The 13,103-nt window shown below is 44.7% G+C and overlaps 1 protein-coding gene across 3 annotated transcripts in view; it reads right to left on the reverse strand.

Annotated features, from left to right (window-relative positions):
• The window catches only part of SERP2 (stress associated endoplasmic reticulum protein family member 2), a 69,068-nt gene extending 58,040 nt beyond the window's left edge, over positions 1 to 11,028 (reverse strand). For all 3 annotated transcript variants that reach the window (XM_029601726.1, XM_029601727.1, XM_029601725.1), the window contains exon 1: positions 10,570 to 11,028. In XM_029601726.1, coding sequence (XP_029457586.1) covers positions 10,570 to 10,653 — 84 coding nt within the window. In that variant the 5' untranslated portion in view covers positions 10,654 to 11,028. The remainder of the gene's footprint in view (positions 1 to 10,569) is intronic.
• Positions 11,029 to 13,103: the final 2,075 nt, after the last annotated feature.

Raw genomic sequence — 13,103 nt, forward strand, 5'->3', positions numbered from 1 at the left:
AGCTGGATTCATCTGACTATCCTAAAGAAAAAGAAATTATCAGGTAAGTAGTAATTTCTCATTTCTTAGCGTCTAGTCAGATGAATCCAGAAGCAGTGGTATATACCCAAGCTACTCCCGCATAGGGCAGGAGGCTGCCCGCGGTTCTGTCAAAACCGCATGTGCAAAGGCTGCGTCCTCTTGGGCCTGCACATCCAGATGATAATACCTAGAAAAGGTGTGTAAGAAGGACCACGTCACAGCTCGGCAAATGTCAACAGGAGACAACAATCTAACTTCCTCTCATGACACTGCCTGAGTCCTAGTGGAATGAGCCCTAACCTGACTAGGGAATGGCTGTTCAGCATCCACGTACGCGGCCGTGACCACCTCTTTAATCCAGCGAGCTACTGTAACCCACAAAGCTGGCTTGCCCTATTTACTACCACCATGGAGGACAAACAGGAAATCCGTCTTCTGGAAAGGTTTAGAAACCTCCAGATGCCTCACGATATATCTCTTGACATCCAAGGGTCCCAACAAGCAATATTCCTCCACATCTCTTTCTCTATCCAGAGACAGCAGGGAAATGGACTGATTCAAGTGAAAATCTGAGACCACTTTTGGCAAAAAGGAAGGAACAATACGCAGCTGTTTTGCCCCTGGAGTCATTCGGAGGAATGACTCCTGGTAAGACAAGACCTGTAGCTCAGAAATTCGACGCGCAGAACAAATCACCACAAAACACCTTTCAAGGTCAGTAACCACAAGGAAAGGTTACACCAATTTAAATGTAGGGCCCGCTAAGAAATCCAAAACCATATTAAGACTCCATAAGGGCACCAGTAACCACAAGGGAGGATAAAGATGTTTCACTCTTCTTAAGAAACTGGCCACATCTGGATGAGCTGTCAAAGGACCTGACCCCTGAAACAAGCAAGAGCCGCTACTTATATCTTTAAGGAATTAGGGACCAACCCTTTATTCAATCCATCCTGCAAAAATTCCAAAATGAGTGAGATCTTAACCAAACGAGGAAGATCACCCCGACCTTTACACCAAACCTCAAACACTTGCCAAACCCGCACATAGGCTAAGGAAGTGGAGAACTTTCTTGCTCGTAGCAAGGTAGCAATTACTGCAGTAGAATATCCACGCTTTAGCAAGCAAGCCCTCTCATAGGCCATACTGTAAGACAAAATTGAGTTGGATCTTTGTGAAGAACCCTGTGCACTGGAAACACCTGAGGGAGGAGTCTACCAGAAGTCTTCACAGATCTGCATATTATGGTCTCCTGGGCCAATCTGGTGCCACCAGAAGCACCATCCCTCTTTGACTCTTGACCCTCCGAACCATGCTGCCCAACATGGGTCACAGGGGAAAGGCATACAGCAGCTTGTCCTCCAGCCATTCCTGCATGAGAGCATCAATACCCAAGGACTTTGAATCTCTCCTGCAACTGAAAAATCGAGGAACCTTTGCATTGCGAGATGTCACCAGTGATCCACTATCAGCTGAAACGCCTCATCTGACAATACACATTCTCTTGGGTCCAGACTCTCCCTACTGAGAAAGTCTACTCTCACATTGTCTTTTCTTGCAATGTGTGGGGCTGAGATCTCCTAAAGAGACACTTCTGCCCATTCCATAAGTTGGTATATCTCCTGTGACACTTGCTGGCTCTTGGTTCTTTCCTGCTGATTGATGTAAGCCACTGTTGTTGCATTGTCCAACATTATCTGGACCACTCGACCCTGCAACCTGCCGCTGAACTGCAAGCACACCAACCATAACACCCAGGCTTCCAGCTGATTGATGTTCCATAGAGACTCTTCTGCATTCCAGCACCCTTGTACTGTCAGTTCCTGACAGTGAGCTCCTCAACCCTGGAGGCTTGCCTCTGTCATGAGTAATAACCATTCTGGTGATTTTAGGGAAACACCCTTTCTTAGATGATCTGCTTGCAACCACCACTGTAGCTGAGAGCAGACCTCCATCAGCAGGTGGAGCCAAATCAAATAGTCCTGAGACTGTGGGCTCCAACGGGACAGCTGAGAGCATCGAAGAGGACACATGTGCACCCTCGCCCATGGCACCACTTCCAGGGTTGCCACCATCAAAGTACCTGTAGATAGGACCACACTGTTGGGTATATAGTGTTCATCAGCTGACGCACCTGCGCCATCTACTTCTGAATACGAGCTTCCGGCAGGAAAACCCTGCCCTGCTTCAGGTCGAACCAAACACTGAGATACTCTAGCGACTGAGAAGGCTGAAAACTGCTCTTGGTCAGGTTCACCACCCAGCCGAGCTCCTGCAACAGGGAAATCACCTTGCAGGACACTAGGTGGCTCTTTTCCAGAGACTTGCCCCAAATCAGCCAGTCATCCAAATACGGGTGTAACAGGATCCCATCCTTTGTCAACTCTGCCGCTACCACCACCATAACCTTGGAAAATCTTCTAGGTGCGGTGGCTAGACCAAAAGGCAGTGCCCGCAACTGATAATGGCATCCCAAAACCACAAATCGCAGAAACTGAAGGTGCTCTAGTTGGATCAGAATATGCAGGTACACATCGGATAGGTCCAAGGAGGTCAGAAATTCCCCCGACTGCACGACCATTATCACTGAGCGCAATGTTTCCATGCAAAAATGAGTCACCCGCAAATGACAGCTGACCCCTTTGAGGTCCAGGATGGGATGAAAGGTGCCCTCCTTCTTGGGCATAACGAAATAAGAAAATACGGGTCAATATTCCATTTGAGACATGGGCACTGGAACCACAGCTCTCAATGGGGCCGATGCAATACAGGGAGCTCAGCCGAGCGCACTGTTTAACCCGCTGTCGGACACAGGTTAAATAGGTGCTAATCCACCCCCTAATGCAATAGGGGGATTAGCGCCTATTTAACGCGCGTCCGACGCGGAGTGAATGAGTTAGCGCTCATCACATGCAAATGAATGTGAATGAGGCTATTACTCATTCATTCCAAATGCAAAAAAAGAAGTGTGCGTCTTAGATGCACATTTATCGCTCAGATATTAACACCTGCCTGGAGCAGGCGTTAATAGCTGAGCGCACTGAAGAAAAGGAGAAAAAACTGCTTTTCTGTACTTTTTTTTTTTTTTTAAGTTAAAAGAAAAAAAACTCTGCCGGCCACTTTGAAGAAAGATGCCGATATGCTCGGCGTCGGTTTTCATAACCGGCTGACTGCAGTTATGAAAACCGACGCAGAGTTTATCGGCATCGGTGTTCATAACCGGCAGACAGCTGGTAACCGCATGGTCGCGTTAGGAAGGAGGCGCTATGGTCGCGCTAGCGACCCTACTGCCTCCTTGCTAGCGCGACTCCCTAATTTGTTTATTGCATTGCGCCCCCCCTTGCAGGCACCATGCGTGCGCTAAGAAAGCAGGCGCTGAAAAGTTAGTGCCAGCTTTCCGCAAATTTTATTGCATCAGCCCCAATATGTTTCTTCTGCGGGGTGTGGCAGGAGACACCATGAACACATCCCAAGGAACACTGCGAAACTCCAGCGCATATCCCTCTCGTATCACCTCCAGGATCCTCTGGTCCAATGTGATTTTGACTCACCTCTGATAAAAGAGAGAGAGGCACCCCCCCCCCCATCTCCTGTTCCTGGGGGTGGGTCAGCATACTTTTATTGGGAGGTTTGTGAGGTTCTACTACCCGAGCCCATGCCCCGTCTAGGTTGTCTGGGACAAAAGGATGAGTCCTCTGAAAGGTCGTTCCTCTGTAGGGTCGAAAATGCTTGGATCCCCTGGCACAACCTCTCATGCCAAAAGAGTGAGGCATCTGCTTCTTATTCTCCGGCAAGTGAGGAACTTGGGATTCGCCCCACTTACTGGCCAGTTTCTCCAACTTTCTTCCCAAACAAGAGCGAGCTTTAAAGGGCTTTTCGTAAGGTTAGCCTTGGAGGTCGCATCGACTGACCAATTTCTCAGTCATAACTGAAGCTTGGCCGCTATTACTAAAGCCACCCTTCTGGCTGAGGTACGGGCCAAATCGCAGCCCGCATCTGCCAAAAAGGCGGCTGCTGGCTCCAAAACTGTCCTGGAATTCACTACAGATTCATCGACCTCCTGAGAGAGAAGTAAACAAGAGTGAACCACCAGGGAACAACAAAAAGCTAGCTGCAAGATTATTGCCGCTGCTTCAAATGCTTGCTTAAGGATGACCTTAAATCCTTCTGTTGTGCACATCCTTCAAGGCCTCTCCTCCCTCCACGGAGATAATCAACCGCTTGGAGACGGCACAGACAAGTGCATCCACTTTCAGAAAACACAAACGCTCTCTCACTACTGGATCCAGAGGTACAGGCCTTCCAAAACCTGACCCCCTTTGAAATTAGCCTCCGGGACGCCCGACTCAAGATTAATCAATTCTTGAATGGCCTCTATAATGGGATAAAAAAACCAAGAGGCTTTACGCAAAGAAACAAAATGGGATTTTTCTTTGGTTCAGACAAGGAATCTGCCCCCAGGTACTCCCAAGCATCTTTAATGTCTGGGAAATCAGAGCCAAGACTCATCTCTATGAAAGAACCGCACCACAGTCTTATATGATTCCAGTCCCGCAGGAATTTCTCCAATCTCCCGAGAGTCAGGCTCGGCCTCATCATCCGTATCCAGGATTCCTATCGGGAGGAACTGCTGCTGATCTAGTTGTACTTTGGTGTTTAACAGTAATACCGGGCTAGTGAGAGGACACCAACTGTGACTCTGACCTGGCAGGATTGGATGGGGTTGAGGACTGCACCTGAAGAAAGGACTGCAATCCTTGAAAAAAGTTCTACCTAAGAAAAAGCAGAAGGATCCATACCAAAACCAGAAGAAACCAGTGCTGAGCCCCCTTCCCCCACTGATGAACCAGTTACGGAATACCAAAATCACCCCCTCCTGACATGTCTTTACCCAGGCCGTCATCAGACTAGGAAGAACCAGGCTTAGTAAAATCAAAGGAAGATAATTCTCCCTGAGCCTCGGAGCAGCGCTGGCACAAGTTAGAGGGCACACCAAGCTGAGATGCCTGAATATGACAGGCAGCACACAGGGAAAGGCGCTTCGGTTTCTTAGCCACAGGCGCCATCAATCTGTCAGTACGCTTAGCAGGTGACTGAATGTGTGCGTCCAGCTGACTTCATGCTTTAAAATATATTTGCATCCAAAATTTATGTACCCAAAATGGAGGCATCCTAAGGCTCGGCGTCGCAAAACTAGGTGCACTTCCACCCTTCAACTTAAGCGCTCAACCAATGCGGCCCAAATTGTGCGCACAGGCAAGCGCACATCTAACACAGAAGCCACTATCACCTGGAAGCCTAAGCAGGCGTACGACTAAATGTCCAAACTCTGGGCACACAACCTGGATGCACAGCCAGACGCACTTGCACACACCAACAGTCCTGACGAGGGCAGCCTAACGCACAGGAAAAGGCACGCGAAAATGCAATCGTGGCCTGCCGCACAGTGCAGGGAGAAAAGCCTAATAGCGGGATCTAGTCCACACAGGCTGCCCATGTCCCTTAACCTCCCTCAGCGGTGGGAACGGAAATCAGAACAACATGCCAAGCACGGAGACCAGAGGAAGGGGGAAGCCTTACAAACAACCCTTCTACTCTCTTTCTTTTTTTTTTTTTTAAGCCTTACCTGAGCTCAGCCTTTTCCAGCTGAGAACAGAGGCAGTCTCCGGATGCATCGGGAGAGGGCATATACTGCCACTGCCACTCTTGGCTTCCTGCACCCACTGCCTTTCAGCTGTTTTAACAGCTAAATCCACGCTAGCTGAGAAAACCAGCTACTGGACCAAGGCACTCCTCTGAGGAACCATGGAAATCACCTCAGGAATTCTCAACTGGGGGAGGGACCATTTGGTATCACTACAGGAGAGTGGGGCAAATTAAATTTCCTTTTATTTCTCCTCCTAAAACTTGAAGCAATCTCCAGAGAAATGCCATACTGGTGTAGACCAAGGGTCCATCAAGCCCAGTATCCTGTTTCCAACAGTGGCCAAGCCAAATCACATGTATCTGGCAAGTACCCAAACATTAAGATAGATCACAATCTTATTAATTACCATAATAGTAGTTTATGGATTTAACCTCTAGGAATGTATCCAAACCTTTTTTAAAACTAGTAACACTAACTGCTGAAACCACATCCACTGGCAATGAATTCCAGAGTTTAACTATGCGCGGGGTGAAAAAGAATTTGTCTATTTGTTTTAAATGAGCTAATTGCTAACTTTATGGAGTGCCCCCTGGTCCTTCTATTATCTGAGAGAGTAAATAATGGATTTACATGAACTTGTTCAAGTCCTTTCATGATTTTGTAGACTTCTATCATATCCCCCCCTCAGTTGTCTCTTCTCCAAACTGAACAGCCCTAACTTCTTTAGCCTTTCCTCATAAGGCAGCCGTTCCATGCCACTTTTCATTTTGGTCGTCTTTCTCTGCACTTTCTCCAGTGCAGCTGTATCCTTTTTGAGATGCAGTGACCAGGACTGTACATAGTAGTCAAGGTGCAGCCTCACCATGGAGCGATACAGAGGTAAAGGTGCATAACCCACTGGTTCTGGATTCATCTGACTAGACACTAAGAAACATAGTTTTAGAAATATGTAAGCATAAATGATGGGGCTGAGTGCTGACGTCTGAGTGGATGTGTGTAGTGTAGGTTCAGGTAGTCTAGGTGTGTGAGGGTAATGCATAAATGCTGGGAGAAGAGGGATGTGTACTGGGATGCTTACCAGGTAGGGACAGGGCTGGAATTAAGATATTGTGCCCATAGGCAGAGTACTACTATGGCATCTCTTTGAAGCTGTGTCGACAAGCACAAGTAGGCTCTTTGGCGTGGATATTTGGCACTTTCAAAATCTGGCACCATAAGAAGTTCCCTATATTGCCTATGCCTACATTTGGGGCCGGATAGGTAGGGCCTGCCAAAGCCGTTTTACAACAAAAAAAAATGATGCAATGTGCTGCCACCAGTATGGTATTGTCTTTAAAAAAAAAAAAAAAAAAAAAGAGAGGCCAGAAAGGGTTCTGAAACAGGGCTTTTTTACAACTCTTTCCTTTAGACTTTTTTTGTCTAGTTCCATTACCATAAAATTGGATAGAGTAAAAAGATGCCGCCTTCAGTAATTTTCTGTGGAAAGAAAAAAAAATAAATAATATGTTTTCCCATTGAAAATAATGTGAGCAACATGAACAAAAGGGAGGCCACCTGGAATGTCTCCATTATGTTATTTAATATTATGTTTAAAGTATGCTAAATGTATGATTTTGGTAAATTTTTTTCTGATTTTTTTAAATTGTAAATTGTCTCAAGTTGATTTTCAGGAGATGTAATACATAAGTGTAAACACATAATTGCTGGAGAAAGAAGAGAAGAAATTGGAGGCTGAGGAAAGAAAGGGTGAGAGAGAGACAAAAAAGGTAAGGGGAGAATAAAGACATTTTAAAAATATAAGAAAAAAAACAAGCTAAATAAGCTCCCACACCACACACACACACACATACATGCACGCACACTAAGTTAAAACAAAATATTTTTCTTGTTTATAAGTGCAAAAAACCCCTCAAAATATGGCAACAAAAAAGATAAGTGGGGAGGTTTTTTTGCACTAAGGAAACCAAGTTCCCTAGCTGAGGAGTATCACAAGGTGGGCCTGTGCCTTGATTCAAATTGACAATGTCCCAAATGCCAAGAAAGTCCTGCAAAAAAAAAAAAAAAACAGCTACAGCTCAAGATGTGCTCATGCTTGCCAGATTGCAGGCTAGTGCTTTTCTAGCCTGCACCATTACAATTTGTCTATGTCCTCAGGCCATGTGAGCTGGCCTCCTAAATTGGCCCTTATAAAAATTACAAAGGCCGAGTACATAAATTTAGGTTCCTGGTTTTACTAAGCTACTACATTTAGGCACCTAATTAGTGAGTGATTATAGGGCAGAGTTAGGGCGGGTAAACAAAGATAGGAGCTTAGCACTGATTTTCAATTGTAGGCATCTAATTTAGGAGACTAAATCTAAGAAAATGAATATGAAACCTAACTTTCAGGCTGATGCAGAAAAACATGCGGGGGAGCTGGCGAGCGCCCGCTCTCCCGACGTGCACAGAGGCCACTCTTCTGGGCGCGCGATTCAGAAAGCCCAGGTATGTAAATTAGGGCACGCAGTAAAAGGAAGCGCTAAGGACACTAGCGCGTCCCTAGCGCCTCCTTTTTGACAGAAGCAGCGGCTGTCAGCTGGTTTGACAGCTGACCCTCAATTTTACCGGCTTCGGTTCTGAAACCCGCGGACAGCCACGGGTTCGGAAAACAGATGCCGGCTAAATTGAGCGTTCGTCTTCCAACCTGCGGGCCGCGGGCAGGTTTTTAATTTTTTTTTTTAAATTTTTGATTTTCTTTTAATTTTGGGGCCTCCAACTTAATATCGCTATGATATTAAGTCGTAAGGTGTACAGAAAAGCAGTTTTTTCTGCTTTTCTGTACACTTTCCTGGTGCCGGCCGAAATTAACACCAGACTTTGGCAGGCGTTAATTTCTGAAAGTAAAATGTGCGGCTTGGCTGCACATTTTACTTTCTGTATTGCGCGGGAATAACTAATAGGCCCATCAACATGCATTTGCATATTTCAGGCGCTATTAGTTTCGGGGGGGTTGGCCATCCATTTTCGATGCGCTATTACCCCTTACTGTATAAGGGGTAAAAATAGTGCGTCGAAAAACAAGCGGCCAAACGCGGGCTAATAGTGCGCTCCGCTGTATCAGCCTGTTTAGGCCCTAAACGTATGTGAATTTTTAGCTTAGTTTTGCTGAAAAAAGTACCTAACTTACCGTATTTTTCGCTCCATAAGATGCACCTGACCATAAGACGCACCTAGGATTCAGAGTGGGAAATTTAAAAAAAAAAAAAAATGGTGTGCTGAACCGGCTCTGTTCCCAGGCGTCTGTGCGTCTTATGGAGCAAATTAGGGTAGGGCATAAAATGTTTTTTTTGTCCCCATTCCCTATCCTAACCCTTTAAATGTAATTAACTACAACCCCCCCCCCTCCTGACCCCCCCCAAACTTGCCAAAAGTCCCTGGTGGTCCGGAGCGATCTCCTGCACATGGGCCGTTGAATGGCGCCACTAGCCTTTGCCCTTACTATGTCACAGGCGCTACCGGTGCCATTGGTCAGCCCCTGTCACATGGTAGGAGCACAAAATGGCCGTCCATTGTTCCTACCATGTGACAGGGGCCAACCAATGGCGTCCGTAGCCCCTGTGACATAGTAAGAGCAAAGCTATCGGCGCCATTTTGAATACTGGCACCCGACGGCCCAAGGGCATGAGATCGCTCCGGACCCCCGCTGGACCACCAGGGACTTTTGGCAAGTCTTGGGGGGGGGGGGGGGGGGTGTAGTTAATTAAATTTAAAGGGTTGGGATGGGGACAAAAAAAACATTGGTTGTAGTTAGTTTTTGTTTGTTTTTTTTTTATATTTGCTTCATAAGACGCACAGACATTTCCCCCCCACTTTTGGGGGAAAAAAAGTGCATCTTATGGAGCAAAAAATACGGTAAGTATCTAAAGTAAGGCACGTTGAAGTCCATATTCACAATGATAAACTTATCTGGCTAACTTGGGGGGTATATTCAACAGTGCATCCTCACTATTGAATATAACTGCTATCTTCAAGTTAGTTGGCTAACTATAGCCGGCTAATTTTAGGACAACTCTTTGGCTTGACCAGACTCAAGTTGGCTAAATCATCAGCTAACTCTGAATATCAGAGTAAGCCAGTTAACTTAGCTGGCTAACTCAGTTCTCCCAGTTATGCCCCTAATTTATCCAGCTAAATTCTAACCACCTAACTTATTAGCTGGCTAGAATTTAGCCAGATATGTGTCCAAATATTCATTTAGCAGGCTAACATCTGAGTTAGATGGCTAAATGCTTTTGAATATGAACCTCTCAGTTTCTTTTTAATATGGCTTCTAAGTTTCAAAAAATTTTGCCACCTCTGCATATAGGTGCATGTACCAGATTTATGACCTAAAAAAGCCTAGTAGTTTAGTAATATTTAGATAGCCTTAAATACATTGATCACTTGCTGTACAACAACCAAACTGGAATCTTATTCTCTTAAATATCCATGGACAATACTAATTTAATGACTTTTATCTACTAAACAGCAGTAGCCTAACATCCCTCACTGCTCTAAGGTTTAGCCTTACATTCTGTAGTGAGAGGTCCAATCTTCTCTTACAGGTACAAAGGCTCTCCATATAAAACCCCACACCCTATTTCCTCATTCCCCTGGTCATTCATCCAAGCATCCTATGCTTTTTTTTTTCCATGTGAGGTGAATCGCTACTTCTTTTCCCTGTTCTCTCTTCTCCTTCAGCATTTTATCCATAGCTAATAAACACTGTCCACCATGCTGCTGACCACCTTTTAATGATCAGAAAACTGGAAGTCTTAAAAATAATAAATTAACAATTAGCAGAGCTTATGCTCAGTCCACAGTATCTCTCAATAAAGGGCTGCAGCCACCCTCCCCTCTCCTCCTTTCCTTAGGAACCTTACCAGGGTTTTTGCTACGTTCCCTCGCTGTGTGATGTTTTTGCTGTGTTTCTCGTTGGCCATCCGGATCCGCTGTTTGGCCACCATGTTAGTCCGCAAAGAGTGTACGTGCGTGGAAGGGACGGGGCCCGTAGCTGTTCCTGGCAGGGTTCGCTGGGCTGCGTGAATGAAAGGTCACAGCTGTCCCCCGCCAGTACCACGGGATCCCGAAGAACACTCAGCGGCGGCCGCCGCCAAAGATGCGAGCCGTGGGGCGGAAGTCATCCCGTCGCCATAGTAACGAGCCCTCGTACTACCGCGTATCCTTCCACCTCGGCTTTTCATTTTGCTCCTTCTGACTCTAGGAAACGGTACTGAAGGGCGCAAGGATCTTGTGTATGTTTTCAGCTTTTCAAGTGAAGGAGACAAAGCGCATTTGGTAACTAGTGTTAGTTATTTTTAATTGACCGCAAAAGGCGCTCGTTTTCGTAGTAGTGACGTTAAAAACTGAGCTTTCTGCACGCATCTGCTGAGCGGCGGAGTAATTGAGCCAACCCCCTGATTATCGTTGCTAGGAGACTGGATGCTGGGAGGCGCGCGTAATTGGAGGACGATTATTGGTCTACTAGTTCCGGCACGCCCATAGTCTGACGGGACAGTGAGGAAGGCGATAAGATCCTGCTACTGTTGCTGTAGACTCTGAACTCCTCAGATCACCTCCCTGCTACTTCATTTAATCACGTTCTCGACGTTTGAAAAGAGTCAAGGTCATATTCACTCTTCATATTTTGCTGGTCAGCAGTAAAATATTTTCTTTTTCGTGCATCAAAATAACGTCAGTCAATGAGATACGAACCTTTATTTCATCTGTCTTTTTTAAACCTTTTGGCACATTCAATAGGGAATTACCCTTAAAAAAATTCTCTATTATACTGTTAACATCTAGATTATAAATAGCTGAAATTATACATTTCTGAAACAGTTTAAAATCTTTCTATTTTATCTAACAATGTTTATAATATGAAATAATCTAAAAATATGTTTCATAAGATATAAAGCAGCTAAATATAAAGCTTCATCCTACCATTTAGAGTTATGACAAATGTTCACTTAATTAATAATTAATAAATTATAAATAAATTTAGAGATGAAAAATTGTTTTGTTCCATTAATGGGCAAGAATGGTACAGAAATGTTACACACACACACACACACACACACATATATGCTCTGTTTTTAGTTTAGAAGATTACTTTTGGGTTAAATGACAGTTTGTATTCCTTTCATCACTACTTGGAAGTAGTACTAGGGTGTAGCTATGAAACTTGGCACCCATTTGTGAATCTTTTCTTTTCAACTCCTATTTTTTATAGTAGGAGATTTAATTCTCCTGCTTTGGCAGTGTTCATAGCATAATCATGTCGCCAATAAGAATATAAAAAGTGCCCAGTATCCTGAGCCTATCAGTGGACAACTTGGGTCACTTGGAAGAAATACCCAACAGGTCCTAATGGAGAGATCCAATCCCTGTTGTTCACTCCCAGCTCTTGGAAGTAAGGGATTTGTGTTTCCTAATATTATTTGGCAAATAGATGCTAATGGATCTGCTCTTCAGAAACTTTTCCAAATCTTTTTTAAACCCAGTTATACTACTGCCCTTGATTACATCCTCTAGCAACAAACTCAACAGCTGAATTGTGCATTGTTTGAAAAAAAAACCCACTTTCTTAAATTTGTTTTAAATCTGCTACTATTTAGTTTCATGAAGTGTCTGTTGGTCCTAGTACTATTTGAAAGGGTAAATAACTGTTCCTCCCCCCCCCCCCCCCCCCCCCCGACACAGAATAGGAGAAATACCTTGGTAAATCAGGCTCAGTATCATCTCTAATTATGTTCATCTCACCCTTTAATTCCTTTTCCCGATCATTAATAAATACATTAAACAACATTGGTCTCAGTCCAAATCCCTGGGGCACTCCACTGTTCATGTCTTGCTATTGGGAAAACTAACCATTTAAATCTTCTCTCTGTTTCTTATCCTTTAAAAAAAATCATGGATTGATAGCTGGTTAATTATCTAATTTTTCATGAAGAACTTTATCAAATGCCTTCTGAAAATCTAGATGCATAGGAGGTAGATAATCAAACTACCCACAGACTGGGCAAACCTCACAAGTTGCTTTTACCTGCAGAGTTTGCCAAAATAACCAAAGCAAAACTATTGCAGATACATAGGATACAGAAAAGGTGAAAGCAGCATCAGACTTTTATAAGGGGAGTAAAGTCAGCTTTGAGCTTTTTTTTCTCTTACCATCTGGTGTTAGGGGAGACATTACCCACTTTTTTGAACTGGTGTGTCAGGACTAAAGGAAAGAAAATTAACAGATAAGTTTAAATGTTACCACTCTGTCCCCCAACATCCCATGTATACTCACAGTCTCCTCACACCCCCACATTGCTCCCTCACCTACACAACCCACATACACCCCACACACACCCATCCACTCCTCACACCCACACATTCCTAGACCCCCCACACAAACATATAGCCACATACT

The sequence above is a fragment of the Rhinatrema bivittatum genome, chromosome 5, assembly GCF_901001135.1.
Source record: "Rhinatrema bivittatum chromosome 5, aRhiBiv1.1, whole genome shotgun sequence".
In the NCBI taxonomy this organism is placed as follows: domain Eukaryota; kingdom Metazoa; phylum Chordata; class Amphibia; order Gymnophiona; family Rhinatrematidae; genus Rhinatrema; species Rhinatrema bivittatum.